Raw genomic sequence first — 19,969 nt, forward strand, 5'->3', positions numbered from 1 at the left:
CTTCATTGTAACTTTGGTGGACCATAAAAACTAGACATCCTCGATGTAAGGTATTAGAGAAATAGAAAAAAGAAACAAAAAAAAATTTTTTTTCGTGTTTTTCTCAAAACTAGAAAAATGGACTTAGTCCAATTTGGTTTTCATGGGACGATATATATTTTTCATGAAACTTTAGAGTTTATATCACTAGACTTTTGAGTTTGGTCATGTGGTGGTATTAAGTAAAATAAGCTAAAACCCAACAATGATGTCACAATAAATACTTACATTTTCTATAGCATAAGCATAGAGTGATGCCTATGGGCCTGTTTTACATTAAGCCATGGTACCCTCCTAAATTTAACATGGTTTGTCAAATCTTAAATGTTTTGTACATCCATTCTCTACCATACCTCAGCGACCCCACCGACCCCATGACCTGTTTGCGACCCTACCTAATTATCACTCCGACCCAATTTGGGGTCGCGACCCTTGGTTTGGGAACCCCTTTGCTAGATGTTCCAATAACTTTGCAATTCAAATTTTCAGCTTCTCCTCCCCGCTTTGAAAATTACTGGCTTTGCCCCTGCTAATGCTTTTTTAACTTTTTAGGACATGAATGATCCTTTGGAAACGGAGTCAAACTCACGAAACCGAGATAACAAGCCTCCAACCACAAGAGGGGGCTATCAGGATAGACGTGGACGAGGGAGAGGAAGAGGGGGTAAGGGGTTGTTTAATGTTTTTTGAAGAGAAATAAAAATTGCTCTGTGTCGTTGTAGTAAATCGAAATTTGCCTATGTTACATTTTTCTATAATAGACTTTTGATCTGCTGTCATTATGGACCAGTATCTATTTTTTGCTAATGATTTGGTTTCTGCGAGACTAACTACTTATCTTCTATGCTTTTGTGCTGGCGGATTCGTATCCATATAATGCAAGGATGCTGTAGCAAGAGTAAAGATAACTATCTTAAGTGATTCAAGAGTCTTGCTGCACAATAACACAAATATATTTCTGTAACGTTTTGTGAGATATGTCTGAGGAAGTCTGACCTTGGTCAGACGAAACGTTACAGAAATATATTTGTGTTAGTGTGCAGTAAGACTCTTGCATCACTTATGATGCGTACCTGTTTTAGTTGTTATTTCAGGAAGTCTTCAAATAATAACAAACTTATTTGTCGTACTGTGAGTACATGCATCTGCCATTAGGAGTCACGTCGTTCACTTTGCTAGACCCAAAATGTTTTACGGGAGCTATCTTAAACAATAACTTCTCTTATTCAGGAGGAAATCAAGGTGAAAGAGGAAACAAGAATAGAAACGATCAGGGAGGCTTTGTCAGTGGGAATGCTCAGGTACATAGATTTTTTTTCAAAGTTTTTGCTCAAAGTAGGTTGTTACGCACTCTCTCATTAGTTGAGAAGATCCATCTTTGAGCAAAGTTACAAACGGCCACGAGGAAAAAATGAGTTAATGCAGAGGTGGGCAAATTATGGCCCGCAGGCTGGATTTGGCCCACTTGCGCGTGCTGAAATTAAGACTATAGTTTTTAAGGATATAAATTTCTGTTGAAAATATGAATGAAAATAATGAATCGTTGGCTAAAATAAATTCTGCAATTCCTCACATGTATGCGTATCTGATTAGAATGTGCAAAACGACTCGCATATGCTTCTAACTATTATTCCGATATGATGGTGGATAAATAATGCGACAGAAAGTGCCGATTCGCGTCAATATGATCAGGAATGCAACCATGATGTAGTCGATATCATATCACTGTAGTCCCCTGAGAAAGTTTATTCATGGCAGATTTCGACTATGTGATGTCCATAACTTGACTTTCGATATTTTCTAGGTTTACTCTCTTCATTCTGTCGATTACACGCATCAGGAAGCAATCGATGAAGCGATACGTGATGCCTCAGCGAAGAATCCTGATGATGCTGCAAGTAAAACGAATAAGAAATCAAAACAACATGAGGTATGTGTGACCTTCATATTTTGAATGACCTTGAAATGTGTTCATGTTTGACCTTGAGGCTATGAAAGGATTTCCAATGTCTGTAGTGACTTTGAAATTGGCAAATGACCTTGAAATAACACGTGGAATTCATTAGAGACATTGTTTAACCTTTAATTTGAATGACCTTGTAAAGTGGCTCCCAGTAGTATCTCGATGACCCTAATATTGATAAATGACCTTGGAATTACATCTAGAATGGTCTATAGAGTTGAGGTTCTTTGACCTTGAAATTGTTGAATGACCTTAGAAATCTGGATCTTGAAATTGAAAATTTTGGGTTATGAAGTTTTTGAACATGCTGTTGTTTGACCTTCATATTCCAAATGACTTTGGGAGGTGTTGTTGGAGGATGACCTTAAGAGTTTTAACTTGACCTTTGCACTGGTTAATCCATGTGCCTGTTGCCACATTTCACTGTGATATACAATGATGACTAATAGATAGGGACAAATGAAATGAAGTGATTATAGTAGCAGACTCTGAGTATATCACGTAAATGTGGCAACATAGATTTATTGGGGGACCGACTGCTTATCCGTTACCTATGCTTTTGCGCGTAATATTTTAAGCATAAAACACAACAATGTCCTTGAACCTTTTTTGACCTTGAAATTAATCTTTGTTTGTTTATTTCAGGAATTATTCAAGTTATACGATCTGCATAATTACGCAAGTGTTGTGAATGTTGATGATCTGCCTGACGTCTCGCACAGGTTAGTGTTAACGCTTCATTGTTTTTATTTGTTTGCGGAAGTCACTCTGAACTAGGCTGTAAACAAAAGGGAGGTAGCTAACTTTAATTAAATTTAATTTAAAAGATTTCTCATATTATCCCCAGGAAAAGAAAGCTGATAGAACAGTTTAATCGTGTATTTATATACTTATCTCGGAAAAAGCCTACCTAATCAATCCAACTTGATAAAATGCTTGATAAAATGGACTTCCAGAAATATGTCCACCAAGATGGCGCACAACCTGAACATAGTATGTGTACCAGGTTAGGTTTCAGGTTGTGCGCCATCTTGGTCCATACTTTGGGAAGCGCAGATAAAATAAGTCATAACTTCTTATTAAGACTCAAAAAATTTTTATTTCTAGCAGTCTGGTAAAGTATGCTTTGCTCATGGTAACGTTTTTGTTTTCAAAATTTGATTTTGTGGGAGCTGAAGCTTGATGGCTGACCGAAATTTTTCACAACTCTTAAGCCAGTTGTAAATTTTCTCCTGTGCCACAGTTAGTGCCATTCCCGTTGTAAACGAAAGCGAGATTTACCGTCGCTTATGTTAATCTCGAAGAAGACTTCTTATCAATAAACTAAAACCCGGAAAAACTAGACCAACAGTTTGCGACCGATTGCTAAATAAAACAGTGGAGTACATCAACGTACCCGCCGCAATCTAGCGACTTTTGTCGTGGGTACGTATACGTGCCCACCGCATGGAGAGGGTTAAGCCAGTTGTAAATTTTCTCCTGTGCCACAGTCCTAAAATAATCTTCTTTCTATCTAATTCCTCATTCAGAGACCAAGAAATCCTTGACATTGAGAGTTTAATTTCTCTTCAAATGGATCAGAATCAAACGAACGCTTCTCCAGATTTTGTTGACGAGGAAGGATTCACCCCTGTGCTGTCGAAACGAGAATTAAGAAAAAGAGAACAAATAAGGAAAAAGGAGGAGGTGGGGGGACCTTATTTTTTTCTGTAGTTTTGTCTATGCTTGAATAGAAGCCAGGAATTTTTGAAGCAGGGGGGGGGGAGGTTCTAAGATTTCTGTTTGCCAAGTTATTTGCCAGCTAGCGGTTCTGTCTGCTAACATGGATTTACAAGAGTTTTGAGGGTGAGAGGCGTTTCAGACTACGAAAAATTGCTGTGTATATTACAGAAAAATGGGTGCTCCCGAAGTATGCGAACCAAGATGGCGGACATCGTAACATGGGTAACAGGTTAGGGTTAGGTGATAATTTTTTTTCAATTTTCCTTATTTTAGTCCTATTATCAGTTCGAAGACTAGCCAAGAGCCTCCCGTAGTATTTACACCTAAAATTATGGCCTAACCCTAACCTAGTACACATATTACATTCCGATGTCCGCCATCTTGGTACGCATACTTCGGGAGCCCCGAAAAATGTTATTTTTTTACATTACACCCCTGATCATAACTTCATACTTCTTAAATTTGTAGTATTTCCAATCCTAATTGAGATTTCTTGACTTTTCTTTGAGTAAATTTATAAAACTGAATTACTTTTAGGAGGAAAAACTGCAAGAGCTAGTTCGTAGAGCTAAAATTGAGCAACAAAAGCAGCAACGACAAAGATTGTTCAATAAAACACCAGGTAAGAGCTGATGTTGTTATTACTCATCGATTTTAATCGGTAAGTATGTTTATAGGTATTTGTATGTCTGTTTGTCTGTTAGATGCACGCGATATCTCACGAAAGCGAGATTAAATCTGCTCCAGATTTTGCATGTGCATTCATCATATCTCGGACCAGAAGCCTATTGATTTTGGATGAATTATGTCAAATAATTAGCGAGTTATTAATTAATTAGTGATGGGACACAAGGTGTCACTATGGAGTAAGAGCGCTGTTTTGGGGGATCCCCTAACTTTCGATTGATAAGTCTTCGGTCTCTGACCGATATTCTCGTTTTCTTCTTGTCATGAAACAATTGATTTTCTCATTCACTAATTGACCAATTGTTTCAATTTTTATTCTTAGGCTATTACCTATTTTTATTTCCTAAATTTTTTCTTACTCATTCCTGATATATCAAGCAAAATGTCGCTATATTTTTATTTTCTATGGCTATTTGCCAAGCATGGCATCTGTTTCTGATTTGCCGCTACGCTGTATGAAAATGATTGTTTGTGAAAGGATTGCTGGGTTATTCCCACAGTAAGTAGCGAGGGTAATGTCGGACTAAAAGATTTTCACTGTTAAAAAAATAATCAACATTGTGCCAGTGAAAACTTGTACATTCTCGTATTTTTTCTTATTTCAGGGAGTCCTCTTGGCGGATCAAGCGGAACTATTAAGCAACCGGCTGAAGTCAAGAAAAACAATGAGGACAATTCATGGACATCGACACCTATTGGTAAGTTCAAATGTCGTACTGTTCAAGGAAATGGTGTCTGGGAGCAAAGTTTTTGGTTATTTATTTTAATTTGAATTACCATAAATGGTAGCTTAAATTTTATTCTACATATAAATGCAAGTTTAATAACACATTGCCAATGATGATTTGTGCACCACTCCTATTAATTTGTGAAGAAAGATGCACAACCCACAGAAACATAGTCTGAGGCAATCTAGTCACTTATCAACATACTGACCGATCAAGATCTGTCTGTTTCACTTTCGTATGTTACGCGATATTTTATGAAAGCGATGTTGAATCTGCTCCGAATTTTGCATGTGCATTTATCATATCTCGGACCAGAAGCCTATTGATTTTGGATGAAATATGTTGTATCATTAGCGAGTTATTAATTAAATAATGAGGGGACACACGGTGTCGCTATTGAGTCCGAGCAAAGGATACACACCGCTAAATCGATAAGTCGCGGTCCCTGATCGCTGTCTTGTTTATATTCTTAAGTGTTGTGCAGACAAACTCTGAACATTGGCATGGTTCAGCCCAGGCTCTGCAATTCTCCTCAACACCTTATTTTTTTGTGTATGGCGCAGTTTTACTAATATTGTTTGGGGCAATATTGCTGTTATTTATAAGTATCGTTAACAGAGATGGGTAGGTTAGGGGTATACCTCTAGGACTGGGGTATAGGAAAGGCTTTGAAAACCCTAAAAACGGGCTTTTTATAACTAGGAGAGGGTCCTTGTTTGGTAATATTACTCTGTCTGATTGGTATTATTTTTGAGATACTTATTCATGTAAACAATTACTGGGGCTCCCGAAGTATGCGAACCAAGATGGCGGACATCGGAATGTTATATGTGTACTAGGTTAGGGTTAGGCCATAATTTTAGGTATAAATACTACGGGAGGCTCTTGGCTAGTCTTCGAACTGATAATAGGACTAAAATAAGGAAAATTGGTAAAAAATTATCGCCTAACCCTAACCTGTTACCCATGTTACGTTCCGATGTCCGCCATCTTGGTTCGCATACTTCGGGAGCACCCAATTACTTATATAATATATAGAGTAGTTAGTGGTATATAGTGATGAGGAGATCTAAAATGGACGAATAGAGAAACGACTGCTCTAGATTCTCATAATTTTGAACCCTTTCGAAGATTCTGCAACGTGATCTCAGTTTGGACCTTCTGTAGTATGTGTACCAAGATGGCGCACAACCTGAACGTAGTATGTGTACCAAGTTAGGGTTCAGGTTGTGCACTAATACTTCGGGAGCGCTCTCAGTTTTATTTGAACACATTTACAGCAGTTAATTTATTTGCTCGGGAATTTGAATTTGTGAGCTGTGATGTCAATTAAGGGTACTCATGTAATATGTGAACCAAAATGGCAGACACTGGAACGTAGTATGTGTACCATACTTCGGGATCGCCCAATCAAGTTAGGTCTGGCACTTCAGATTTGGACCTAAGATGTGTTGCCACCACAGTTACGTGTGACATTTCAATCAGTGCAGCCATAAATTTTGTTCCAGACCGGTGTTTATCAACCTTTGTTCCCATGTTGTCTAAAAGTTCATTGGCCCATTCAATTTTTCATGCAAGGTAAAAACTACAAGAATACACAAATGAAATTAAATTTTTCGAAAAACCATAGAAATTTTTGTAGACATGCCGCCCACCTGAAAAATGCGTCCATGCCAACTGGTTGGGAACCAGTGTTGAAAACTCGATCCTAATTTTTCTACTCTTATTCACTTTTCTATTAAGTAATCATCTTGAGGCTGTTTTAATGATTCTATCATTACTTGTTGGTTTTGTTATTATGTTGTTTCTGTTCTTTGTATCGTTTTGAAGAAAATCGCTTTTCTCTTCGATTACCGGACCAATTGCATCAAAATTTTCAGTGGTTAAAGATGGAATTTTTCTCCAGAAGGCTACTTTTATTTTTTACTATGATGTCATCAAAATTATGTGGCAGTACGTGTCCATTTATTCGAGCATATCTTTCTTGTTCTCTTATCAGCTGCGGCCATAAATTTGGTTCTTATACTCAATCTTAACTTTTCTCTTATTTATTCTCTTACCAGGTACCTGGGATCCGAGAGAATCAAATATCCCAGCGGCAACAAGTGGGGAAATAGTGGTTGCGGTTGTAACTCCAGTAAGTAGTACTTCTCACTATTTGTAGCTTTTCTATACAAAAACGGGTAGACTTATTATAGCTATTGTAACTCTGGTTGAGTAGCGTTAAAGTGTAATTTAAATTTCTGAACTCTTTTCAAGGTGTTTATATCTACTTTTGTATTATTAGTTTGTTCAAATCACTTAGCACATCAGCATTGTGTTTTTTACTTATCGATCTTAAGATCGGTAAGTATATTGATAGGTATTTGTCTGTATGTATGTCTGTCTGTATGTCTGTCTGTGTGTCTGTTAGATGCACGCGATATCTCTCGAAAGCGAGATTGAATCTGCTCCAGATTTTGCATGTGCATTCATCTTATCTCGGACCAGAAGCCTATTGATTTTGGGCGAATTATGTCGTATAATTAGCGAGTTATCAATCAATTATTGATATAGTGATCTAGATTTTTGTAAAGCGAGAGAATTTTGAAACCCGTCGAGTGTGTGTGTGCGATGCGCGGTGCGCAAGTTACAAGAGCGGATGAATCGAAACTGCAGTTTCTGTTTTGGGGGATCCCCTAACTATCGATCGATAAGTCTTCGGTTTCCAACCGATATTCTCGTCTTCTCTATTAGTGCATAATTAATTCACTTCTGGATGCCCTTCGATTTAATGGAATTTGAAGGATATTTTTGTTTGAATGTGTTGGAACATATCGACTTCTTTGGGGTCAGGAGTGCCACTGTCTCAATCTTCTTAATTTTTTCATTTTAGGAGGCAAACAAAGGAGAAAACCCAGCGTCTCAGCACGATAGCGGAGTCGAATCCTCAGTTCCATCATCTCAGCGCAGCAGTCCAGGCTCAGCCGATCCAAAAATCAGTTTCAGCAGTTTTGGAAACGTTTCTACGACAACTGGGGTTATAACCTCGGTAGGCGGGGGTCAGGTAGTTAAGAATGGGGTCAGTGCCCTCTGTTGTAACCGCCCATGCAACCATATAAACATTGGGACGCGAGTTCGAATCCCACCTCATCTAACACTAGCATGTTCACATCTTGGCGGTTCTATAACCTAACAAATCACGAGCTAACATTTTTTAATAATTCTGATGTGACTAAAATTGCTTCTCTGAAATTGCCTTGTTCTGCGCAGAAATAAAAATAAATTCGAACTTATTTTTTGCTAAAAAAGATTTGTCAAAATTTAAAAAATCCACCAAAAATAATTTCTTCCAATATCTGTCCAAACTAAATTTTTTCGACCATCTCTGCGAGGAAATAAAAACTATTGAAACATCCCCACTAAGTCTTCGAAAAATCCCCCGCTACCACAAAAAATGCAGAAAAAGAAAAACACTCCCTGTCATCCAACATAAGTAATCCATGTTCAAAACGAGGTTTAACCCCCCCCCCCCTCCTAACAAAAAAAAAATTCATATCATTAATCTCATAGCTTGATCCATAACACATTGCTTGCTAATTTTTTTCTATTTAGCCGATTTAACAAAAAAAATTTTGAAACTTTTCTTCTCAATTTCAGTTGCCGTCAGTTATACATCTGATCCAGAATCCCGAACTAGAAACGATTAAACCACCAGTGGCAGCAGAGTACCATCAGGTATGTATTGGAGGATCTTTGCGAACATTTCAAGAGCTATCGCCAGGCCTTACGGTAATGAGGACACTGGCCAAAACGGCGAAAAATTTAACACAGCCACGGCGGAAACCGGAACGTAGTATGTGTACCAGTTTAGGGTTAGGCCGTAATTTCCGGTAGATATACTACGGGAGTCACTTGGCTACGGGAGAATTGGAATAAAATTATGGCCTAACCTGGTACACATACTACGTTTCGGTGTCTGCCATTTTGGTTCACATACCACGGGAGCGCCAATATTTTCACACACTTTCCAAACATAAACTGTCGGATTAAGATTTTATGCTTCATGGGGAAAAAACTGGGTGTTGACAAGCTTCACACTAAATGGAATGGCAGGCCGTGTTGTGGCCCTTGCAGCCGCCTGTTGCACACCCCTGCTATAGACACGCTCGGGGTTGTCCAACCGTTTGGGCCAAAGAGCCACATTTAGTTTGGGCCACTTGACATGGTTGTTATGTTCTAGCTTTTACGACTGCTGATTAATGAAAAACAAACAAAATCATCACACCAAAATTATAAAAACAATGAAAATACAAAGATACAGTTAAACCAAAAGTTTTTACCACACATAGATATTTCAATGTCAAGTATGACACTGCTTTTATCCAGTTAATTTGCCAATATTCGAAGCGACGGACAATGCAGCCATACATACCGAATATTTCATATATGACTATCAAAAATTAGTGATCTCGCGGGGGATTTGACATGTTCCATCCGCGAAAAAAAACTTGCTCGTACAAATAACGGCTGTCAAATATTAAGGTCATAAAAACTGCCTCTTCTAGCTTCACAGAAAAAAAGGGAAAACAGATTGAAATACAAGAAATCTCTCTCCAGCAATAACGCTCACAAAATGCTTTCGATAGCTGGGTGTACTTCTCGAGCGATTGAATGACCAGGAATAATTTTTTTACTAGAGGTTTCAATAATGGCCCAGATTTGTGAAAGTCCTTGTGATTCGAATGAAACCGCGCGGGCCACTCGGAAACCTCCGGCGGGCCACGGGTTGGACGACCCTGCTTTAGCTGGTATCTAATCCTAATTGGAAGTCATATTCATCAAAGTATTCGAATTAAAAGTTACAGAAGTTTGAAAATATCGGGTGAAAAAAACGAAACCCATGTCATTGGAACATATTCTATAGCAGTGGTTCTCAACCTTTTATGACTCGTGAGAGAGAGAGAAAGAGAGCAAAAGCACCCTGCGAAATAACCTTGTTGAGCAGCAAACTAGGAAAATCTGAGATTTCTTTTGAAGTGAAAAGTAAATTCAGATTTCAGCCCATCCTTGTGGCCCCCCTTCAACTCCTCTGTGGCCCCCTTAGGGGGCCGAGGGCCCCCGGTTGAGAACTGCTGTTCTATAGGTTACGTTTCTGGGGTCACCCAGCCTTTTAAAATTTCCCCCTCTTTACTTAGAAGTCTCTCCATTAATCCTTTTTATACCCTACAGACTGGATCAACTATGCTGGGTGACTCCGGTGGCAGTCCTAGGAGCGTGGGTTCGAATCCCGCTGGTGCTATTGGAGGCGAACGAGGTAAACGTGTGACAGAAGCATCATTGGAAAATGCGCAGATGGAGACAATGAACTTAGATATGATGCCACAGGTGGGCGCTAGAGTTTATTTTAAAAAAGAGGACTGGGGAATGAGAGAAGCAATTTCCATCTGCTTGCAAAGTTCCCTATAAAAGAGCATAATGAAAATGTTGTTCTTAGACGGTTTTTCTATGTTTTTAAGCGTTTTAGCAGGGTTTCTAGTGTTTTTAGACGGTTTTCTCCACCAACAAATGAACATCGATAAAAACAACATTGAATTTTCCTGAAATATTGCTTTAAGCAAACTTCATTTCATTTTTTTGTGTTTGTATTTCAACAAAGTTTTAAAAAAAAAAGTTTGTAAAAACTCGCTGAATGACTCTAATACTGAACAGAATGTAGTACGTTTGTTGCCGAAAATGCTTCAATACTATACGCCATGCAGTTGCTTGGCTTTGCAAAAGCGAAGTAAATGTTGCAAAGTTTTCATGATTTTATATTACCCACTTTTACAATTATTACTGAGCAACATTTCAATACAAAATAAAATAAAATTGAGTGAAAAATAAAATTGTTTTAAAAACTAAGCGACCCGAGAACAATCTTAGCCTCTGGGTTGACGACACATAGGTTGGAAAACACGCCCCTAAACCATCATTCCATTGAGCTATAAAATTTAAGGTTTTAAGATAATTCTGAATTGATTTTCCATTTTTAGGATGGCCAGTTGGATTCCAGCAGTATTCACTCTCTGTTCAATAAAATGAATGACAAGAACGTGATTTCATTTGTTGCTGATAATACTGACACTGGAGTTGGACAGAGTATGTGTTTGTTTTTTGTTTGCGTGAAGATAAATCCATTCTCATACTTTTTGTGTTATGGTTCTCCCGTGAAGAGTTAGATTATAGATGTCATATTTGAATTACCGTCTTGTTGCCACATTTCAACGCTACCGTTGTCAAATTTTAATAATGGCGTTATTGCTTCTTTGGACAGTTACAAAATCAGCAAGTCAGTATAATAAGTAAACGAATAACTCATGGGGCCCCTGGGTTTCTCTCACATAGACTTGGGGCTTTATATGGAGCACTTTAAAAACTTATGCAGTATTAGAACCTTAGATGTTGGCACTTTATAACCAGTTTTGGAAGCCCATGGTTTCCCTACCACAGTAATACGCTTGCAATTGGTTTGTTTGGGTGAAAAAAAAATTTGATTTGATTTATACCATTTCTCATATAGACATGACAGCCAACCAGTCAGGAAGTCCGCTATTCAAAAGCACGGAATTTCAAACTAAAAGAAATTATACTCCGTTTGGCGAACCTCACGCAAATCAAGATGAAAATACTAATAGACAAAATGCATATTCAGGTCAGTTCTTTAAAATTTTTGACTCGATTGACTGATCATAAGTCGACAAAAAAGGCACTGTTGCTGGTTGAACTTTGACCTCTGACCTCTTTGAACTCTATTTAACACCTCCCCAGTTGCATGGGTGGGAGGGAGGGGGTTAGCCAAGGGGGCTCAAACGGTTGTCCAACCATATCCAAGTAGATAAGGGTGTCCAATGCTCGAAATTGCGGGATATGGGCCGGACAGATCTCAAAAAAAAAAAAAATTTAAAAATTGATATAACGTGGGCGACCCTTGACCCCCCTTCAACTGTCCTAGAAGTAAATTGAGCCCGGCACAGAAACCTAATTTTTTTTAGTAGGCCGCTTTAGTGTCTATAACAGGTTTTCACCAACTGCCGGCCCTTATATTGGGGCCTTCAAGTGATATTTGGCGAGCTTCACTTTGTACCACTCTAGTAACACAACCTGTTAAGCAGTTACTTGAGATTTTTGTTGTGTTTTAATTGACTCTTTTTTTAAAAGTTACCCTAAAAAAATATTCGCAAAAAATCCTCTCATCACAGGAATAGGAGGATCATTTAATCCAAATCTCGAGCCAGAATCAAACATCGAAAACTCGGAGAATTCATCGTTCCAACGTTTTCCGAACCCCTCTCCAACAAATGATGCTGCCACACCCACTTTGCAAGACACGCCTACTCCAACACTAGGCGCTTCACCATCAAGACAAAGACTTGGAACTGGGCATTCAGCTCCTCCAATGGGCGGTTTCCATCAGGTATGAAATGTAATTTTAGGTTTTTTATATGCTTTTTATTTCAAACATATTTATGTACCAGCAGCCTATATCTATATCTTTCTTATTACTTATCGATCTCGGTATTTGTCTGTATGTCTGTGAGGCACTTACGTATGTTACGCGATATCTCACGAACGCGAGGTTGAATCTGCTCCAAGTTTTGCATGTGCATTCATCATATCTCGGACCAGAATCCTATTGATTTTGGATGAATTATGTCGTATAATTAGCGAGTTATTAATTAATTAGTAATGGGACATGCGGTGTCGCTATTGAGTCAGAGCAAAGGAATCAGAACCGGATTGTATTTTGGGGGGGATCCCCTAAATTTCGTCGCTGCAAACGATCGATATGTCGGCGGTCTCCGATAGCTATCTAGTTTACCATTGTTTTTTTATGCCTCGTTGTGACCAAGGCTCGTTGTGACCTAGGCATTTACCGATATTGAAGGAGTCATATCATACACGAAATCTTAAGTATCCGATATTAAAGTTTTGTTTCATTGGTCACTTTAGGCATCCCTAATTGGGTGTGAGTCGTCTGTAATGGGACATCCTAGTTGCCATAGCACTTGTTACCGTGGTAATCTCGGAGTTACCATAGTAATATATAGGGCAGTAAACTCACAGTTACCATGGTAACCATGTGGCCCTCCTAGTAACAGTAACTTAACAGTTACCATGGAAACCGCAGTAACCGCAAGTTACCATCTTTGTTTACACTTCAGATGCCAATGTCGAGCATGACTCAGCCAGTTATTTCTGCACCGTCATCATCAATGGCACCACTTAGTGGTTCGAATAATCCTGAAAATCCAACGAACGATGACTTGAGTGGAAGACTGGGGTAAGATGATATTTCTTGATCTTTTTTGAAGGTTAAACAAGGTCATACGACTCGAATACTGTTATCAAGCCCAAGTGAAGTTGTTGCTGTCATATCATGGCAGTTTAACAATCTTTACACAGGGCAATATTTGGTGGCACAGTTGGTAGAGTGATGAATTTTTGATCAGAAGGTCATGGGTTCGAATCACTGCCAAGCCATCTAGTAAAAATATTTTTTCAACGCAATTGTGACATATGACTATTTTCTGTAGTGGTGTGTGAACGCTCAGCAATCTGCCTGAGTGATGTATTCTATGTTTTAAGTAATTTATGTGTCTGGAGGAATATAATAAGGAAGTTACATACATATCTCCCAAGTATTCGAGACTCGATTCTAAAATCATCAAGTATTCCAAAATGCCCAACCTTACGACTTGTTCAGAGTGTTGTATTCCCATAGATTGAGTATTCAATTCAGTACGCCAAGGGTATTCCCCCTCCCTTTTATCAACATGATCAGAATAGAATCTCCCCAAAATATTTTCTGTTTTTCAGCGTAAGCCCCCCAGACCCAGCGGTTCAGTCCGAAATGAGTGAGACAGAGCCCCCTGGGCCAATCCCCCTCCCTCCCACTCATGCAACTGGGGAGGTATTAAATAGAGTTCAAAGTTCAGCTGCTGGTGACATCAGGGTTCAAAGTTCAACAGGAAATGATCTGGGGTTCGGAGGTCAAAGTTCAAATGTCGGGGATTATACTGCGATTAGAAGTCAAAATCCTATGAGAGGTCAAAGTTCAACAGGAAGTGACATTGGATTGAGAGCCCAGAATACTGCTGGAACAGAGATGGGTCTCAGGGGTCAAAGTTCAAATGACCTGGGGGGTCAAAGTTCAACAGCGATGTTATTAACTCCTACGTCACCATCTGTGGACTTCACCAAATTAGAAACGGCGATGAGGTCGGCAAGAAAAGCTTGGGATAACACTTCCTCATATGGAGAGGAAGGGCAGAAACAACAGCAAGGTATGGAATTGGAAACCCCTACTTATGACACTATTCCAGGGGTAGGCAAGGTCTTTGGACTACGAGCTAAAAATTTTGGCCCACTTAGACTGACGGGCCATGTGAATGTGACGTAACATGTTATGAGTAGGGCTGGGAATTTCAGGGAAAACACTTTAACCGTTAACCGGGCAAAATTAACTGGTTACCCGCCATGTGACGTTTGATGTAATAATTTATAATTTCAGCTTGTTACGTCACAATGCTTATAATGCAATTTCGCGTGTTATTATACTTCGAGATATATATCATAAAAAGAAAAAGGGCATCAACTGCGTACTTGTGATATGACATTGAATATCCGATTTTGCAATGAAATCGTGAACAATGTATTTCGAAATCGACCGAAAACTGATTCTGAATTCATCATTGTCAAGTTTCCATAATCAGCAATCTTTGTACTTCCATTATATTTCACATTTATTGAGTCCTTACCCACACAGTTATGCCACAAGAGATAAATTTGCGATGATGTAATCATATTTAAAGAGAAATTGTACGGTATGAAGATGATTTGTACCTGAGATGTCAGTTAACGGTTAAAATAAATCGTAACCGTTAACCATCTGAAATCGTTTAACCGGTTAACCCTAGTTATGACCAATATTTACAGTGTTAAAAAAACAAAAGTGGAAACAATAAACCTTGTGTTGAAACTGAATTTAATTGCAATCTAAACAATCTCCTTGAGCTATTTTTAGCTAAAACATCAAAATTTTTAGTTTGGTTGTGGCAGCATCATGCAAGACAAATTGAATTACTCAACTGGCCATGTTTGGCCCACGGGTACTAGGTTGCCCATGTCAGCACTATTCAGTATCACTATGTTTTGATCTGTTTGTCTGCCGGTTCAAGATAGCTGAATTATTCCTAAATTCATAATTTTTTTCATATCTAATATAATGAAATTTTTTTGACTCGCCCGCCCGTGGTGTCGGACTTGGTCTTTATTTTTTTCCGCGCCGGACTTGTCCTATTTTTTTTTTTACCGAGCCGGGCGGGGCACGTCGGCGGCGTCATCGTGGTGTCGGACTTAAATTCACCACGGCGAGCGGGGCCGACGGGCGCTCCGATTCGAAATCTTCCACGTGATTGGCCGTTACTCACTCATCCGCGACGAAGCCCACGTGTCATTTCGCAATACGAAAAGGGGGCGTCGCCGCCGCCCATTGGATCGCACAATTTCGCAATATGGAATTCAGGAGTCCGCTTGCACACTAACACAAATAATTTCTGTAACGTTTATCTTACGAAAATCAGTCTTCTTTAGACAAGCAGTTAAAATTATTACGAACCCGCTAGTACAAAAGGCATGTGAGGTAGCTCTCACCTAATCTCTACTGATAGTCATGAATGTGACATGGGTAAACTACAGCCCAGAATGAAACCAAATTTGGATGTTCCAACCCAAAATAACTCAAGGAATTTGTTGAGATTGCGATTCAATTTAGTTTTGACATGAGGCTTATTGTTACTTATCGATTTTATTTGGTAAGTATGTTGATAGGTATTTGTATGTCTGTCTGTCTGTCTGTTAGATGCACGCGATATCTCACGAAAGCGAGATTGAATCTGCTCCAAATTTTGCATGTGCATTCATCATATGTCGGACCTGAAGCCTATCAATTTTGTGCGAATTATGTCGTATAATTAGCGAGTTAATAATTAATTAGTGATGGGAGGTGTCACTATGGAGTAAGAGCGCTGTTTTGGGGGATCCCCTAACTTTCGATCGATAACTCTTCGGTCTCTGACCGATATTCTCGTTTTCCACCTTTGTGCTACATGGCCTGTCAGTCTAGGTGAGCAAAATTCTTTGCCCCTGATTCGTCCTTGTTATAAATGATATTCGATTCTTTGGACATCCAGGTTTCACTGTCGAGTATGAGTCCAATGACTTTTTGATAAATGGTTACTTAAGCTTCCCAGCACCGAGTATTCTTACTGAATTTAACTGAAATGATTTTCTTTCAGCACTGAATGAAGGATCCGTTCCTTTCTCTTCATTCCATTCTTCCACAAGAAACGTCGTCTCGTCCGGAAATGTTTCTCAAGCCATCGATACTTCCTCAGATGTACAGGTAAGATTGGTCATGGATAACCGATGGTTTAACGGTTGACCATTTTCAAATAATTAACTACTGCGGATTAAAAGTAAAAAATTTTGTTCAATTTTTTTTTATATGCTATATTATTTTCACCTTACTATATGTTATTTGTAGCTAGTTCTAAAAATTCAAATTTTACAAATTCTAAAAAGGGGGCGAGGCTTAAAAAGGCCGAGAACCAGCGTTCTAAATCATTAGACTGTAGTGCACAGGGTTGAATGTTTAACTGATAGTTAGCGGATACAATAAATATTTCATTTTTGCTTGTATTAATAACAGGGACATATCTGAATACATCCAAAATTAGTTACAATTCATAAATCTTCATTTTAAATATTTAATTAATCTGAAAAGTCATCAAATTGTTTGTTTGAAAAATATTCAAGTTTTTGGTTTTGCTCTCGAATATGCCTGACTGTGACCATTACTTATGTTATTTTTCAGTCGTCATTCAATGTTGCGCAATCACGAGAATGGAAGCCTACACGTAATACTCCATCAGTAGGTGGCAGTATAGAGCAAAGTGGGGCAGGCGGAGAAACAAACCCCTCAAATATGAAAGTAGTGGCGACATCCACTCCTACGAGCGCCGGATCATTCAGCTCGGAATCGCAAAGTATGGTTTTTGATTGTTGAATTAATTTGATATTATCAGAGATTTTTCCACTGAATCAAGCTCTATACCAGACATGGGTGAACTGCGGCCCGCGGACCGAATTCGGCCCCTTGGATAATTCAATCTGGCCCGCCTGATGCTGCCACAACCAAACTAAAAGCTCAAGAAATTTGTTGAGATTGTGGTTGAATTTAATTTTGGCACGAGGGATATTGTTTTCCACTTTCACTTTTGTAACGTTTCGTCAGACTTCCTCAGACAAGCAGTTTACAACAATGGACAATGGCCATTTCTTGCCATTGTTGTAAACTGCTTGTCTGAGGAAGTCTGACTCTGGTCGGACGAAACGTTACAGAAATACATTTGTGTTAGTGTGCAGCTGGACTCTTTAATTGAATAGAATAGTCATGTTTATTCCAGCTACAGTATCCTTGCAGTATAAGCATACGGATCCACTAGCATAAAGGCATAGAGAAAAGATAGGAAGTTAGTCTCGCGCAACCCAACTCAAAATTACTGTAAATATTGTTCATAAAATGTAACTTTTAACGTCACACTTACATGGCCCGCCAGACCAGATGGGCAAAATGTTTGGCCCCTGGTTTGAAAGCCTTGCCCGCCCCTGTTTCATTCCAACAGCCAATGAAACTTGAGGTCCTACTCTATTTGCTGATTTGGCTCGACTTGCAATTGGATAACATAAATTTTAAAATTCTTTTTATTTAATGAGATGCGGCTGCTTTTGCAGTGCGTTGTTTGAAGTGAAAGCGTGTTAAAACGTCATGTAAATTATGTTTCAAATTTCCTTCATCGTCCAATTCCATCAGAGATGTCCTATTAAAAAAAAAAAATTTAAAAAATAACCTTTTCATGCTTGCCTCCACCTTTTTCAGAGCAAATTATTTCGAAGTTTCCTTCATTGTCCAAAGCTTTTTTCAGAATCATACAATGAGAAAATAAAATTCATCCATAGAAGAAGTTTTTTAAATCTTCTTTTCATGCTTTTCCAGGGCAGGGTTTCCCAAACTTTGTGGGTTCTCCTTTCTATGAATCTTATTCTTGACGGACCACCTTCCTATGTCGAATCAATTTATGTGCCTACCCAGCGAGGAAGGATAATGTTTCATTATTCGAAGCAGATTATTTCAAATTTTTTTACGTTTCAGCGTCAAGTCGGCCGGCGTCAGCAGTCATGCAACAACAGCAGCAATCACAGTTAGTCTTGCCCGTCATTTCTCAGTATCTTATGTTAACTGGAATTCAGGACCACAACTCGTCTCAACTCTTTACTCCTGCACAACATAGGATGCCTGTACAACAGGTAGGTGGCGTTGTTTGTTTTTTGTGGGCTGGGGGACGAATTTTGACTTATTGTACTTGTGGCCAAGGATAACCTGCACGCTTGTACAAAAAAATTGTTTGGTATTCCATTTTTTAAATAGTTAGTCCCTTACAGGGGTGTACCCAAAAGGGGGTCATAACCCCTTTTACCCTCCTTTTAAAATGTAAGAAAAGCAATTAAATGATTCAGAACCTTCTTTGTAAATCCCTGACTCTGTCTGGTAAAATGGATGTATGCCAGGGGTCGGCAACCTACGGCCCGGAGTAATATAATCCTGCCCGTGACGCTTCACTGAATTATAGTAACAAAACAGCTGTTTTGACCATTATATTCTTTACGTAACAGAATTTATTGTGAGACACGTGTAGACTAATCTATATTATATATACTCTAATAAGTATAAAATTCACAATTACTCATTTAATGAGCCTAAATTTAATTATAATTAGACTAATGGCAACAAAACGCAAAAAAGTTGATGCTAAGTGCAAAGGGTTCAATGCCGCCGAAAATATACAAATGGAATTTTTTGAGATGCAATGAGGAAATAAATCTATATTCTATTCGAGAGATGTATCATTGCTCGATTTTTAATTTAAAAAGTACCATTCGTTCGGTTTTTCCACTTTCTAAAAATATGTGCGGCCCGCCAATGACTCGCAACTTTAATTTTGGCCCGCGAGCAACAGAAGGTTGCCGATCCCTGATGTATGTAGTTGCCATTTGTTATTTACAGGCTATGAATCAAAGTTGAAATTCAAAATTTCTCAAAATAGGGACACATATTGAACACTAAATTAAGGTGTAAATATCTCTTCTGTACTTGTGATGTAATCTCACCTGATATCTCTAACCTCAATAATTACATATCCCCTTGCATAAAATCAAGAATATGTTCCAGTTAACTCTTATCAGGATTCTATCTAATCTTATCTCTGGCTCAGCCAATATTTTCAATCCATCTTCACAGATGTGCATTATGTTTAGTGCAATTCGATTATCAGTATGTTATCTAATCTTATCAACAGCGATAGATCCATTATCATTAAATATCTTCAACCTCTCTCCACAATTATTCAACCTCCATTCTGTTGATATCTTATCTTCGGAGATCATACCGCTATCAGCGGATGTCTTCAACCCATCTCCATCAGTATGTTATCTAATCTTTTCCTCTGAGAACAAACCATTATCAACAAGTGCCTTCGACCCATCCATATACCAATGCATTACTTATAAGTGATCAACCCATTATCAGCCGATCTTTTCAACCTCTCTTCATAATAATTCAACCTATTCAACGATGATCTTTTAACATTATGTTATCTAATCTTATCGCCAGGGATCAGCCAATATCCTCAACACATCTATATAGCAATTCATTGATATACAACAGGGTGGTCCAAACCCAGGCCCAATT

At 38.6% G+C, this 19,969-nt stretch overlaps 1 protein-coding gene across 5 annotated transcripts in view; it reads left to right on the forward strand.

The window, feature by feature from the left end:
• The window catches only part of LOC120344714 (uncharacterized), a 79,579-nt gene that overhangs the window by 41,746 nt on the left and 17,864 nt on the right, over positions 1-19,969 (forward strand). For 4 of the 5 annotated variants that reach the window (XM_078112903.1, XM_078112902.1, XM_078112907.1 and 1 more), the window contains 19 exons: positions 592-703; positions 1,270-1,340; positions 1,844-1,969; positions 2,648-2,724; positions 3,532-3,688; positions 4,262-4,346; positions 5,017-5,109; positions 7,203-7,276; positions 8,015-8,185; positions 8,779-8,856; positions 10,351-10,506; positions 11,154-11,259; positions 11,681-11,812; positions 12,360-12,574; positions 13,323-13,441; positions 13,978-14,444; positions 16,458-16,564; positions 17,036-17,207; positions 18,374-18,528. In XM_078112903.1, coding sequence (XP_077969029.1) covers positions 592-703; positions 1,270-1,340; positions 1,844-1,969; positions 2,648-2,724; positions 3,532-3,688; positions 4,262-4,346; positions 5,017-5,109; positions 7,203-7,276; positions 8,015-8,185; positions 8,779-8,856; positions 10,351-10,506; positions 11,154-11,259; positions 11,681-11,812; positions 12,360-12,574; positions 13,323-13,441; positions 13,978-14,444; positions 16,458-16,564; positions 17,036-17,207; positions 18,374-18,528 — 2,673 coding nt within the window. The remainder of the gene's footprint in view (positions 1-591; positions 704-1,269; positions 1,341-1,843; positions 1,970-2,647; positions 2,725-3,531; positions 3,689-4,261; positions 4,347-5,016; positions 5,110-7,202; positions 7,277-8,014; positions 8,186-8,778; positions 8,857-10,350; positions 10,507-11,153; positions 11,260-11,680; positions 11,813-12,359; positions 12,575-13,322; positions 13,442-13,977; positions 14,445-16,457; positions 16,565-17,035; positions 17,208-18,373; positions 18,529-19,969) is intronic. The other variant, XM_078112906.1, reaches the window with a different exon arrangement.

Source organism: Styela clava, chromosome 5 (assembly GCF_964204865.1).
Source record: "Styela clava chromosome 5, kaStyClav1.hap1.2, whole genome shotgun sequence".
In the NCBI taxonomy this organism is placed as follows: Eukaryota; Metazoa; Chordata; class Ascidiacea; order Stolidobranchia; family Styelidae; genus Styela; species Styela clava.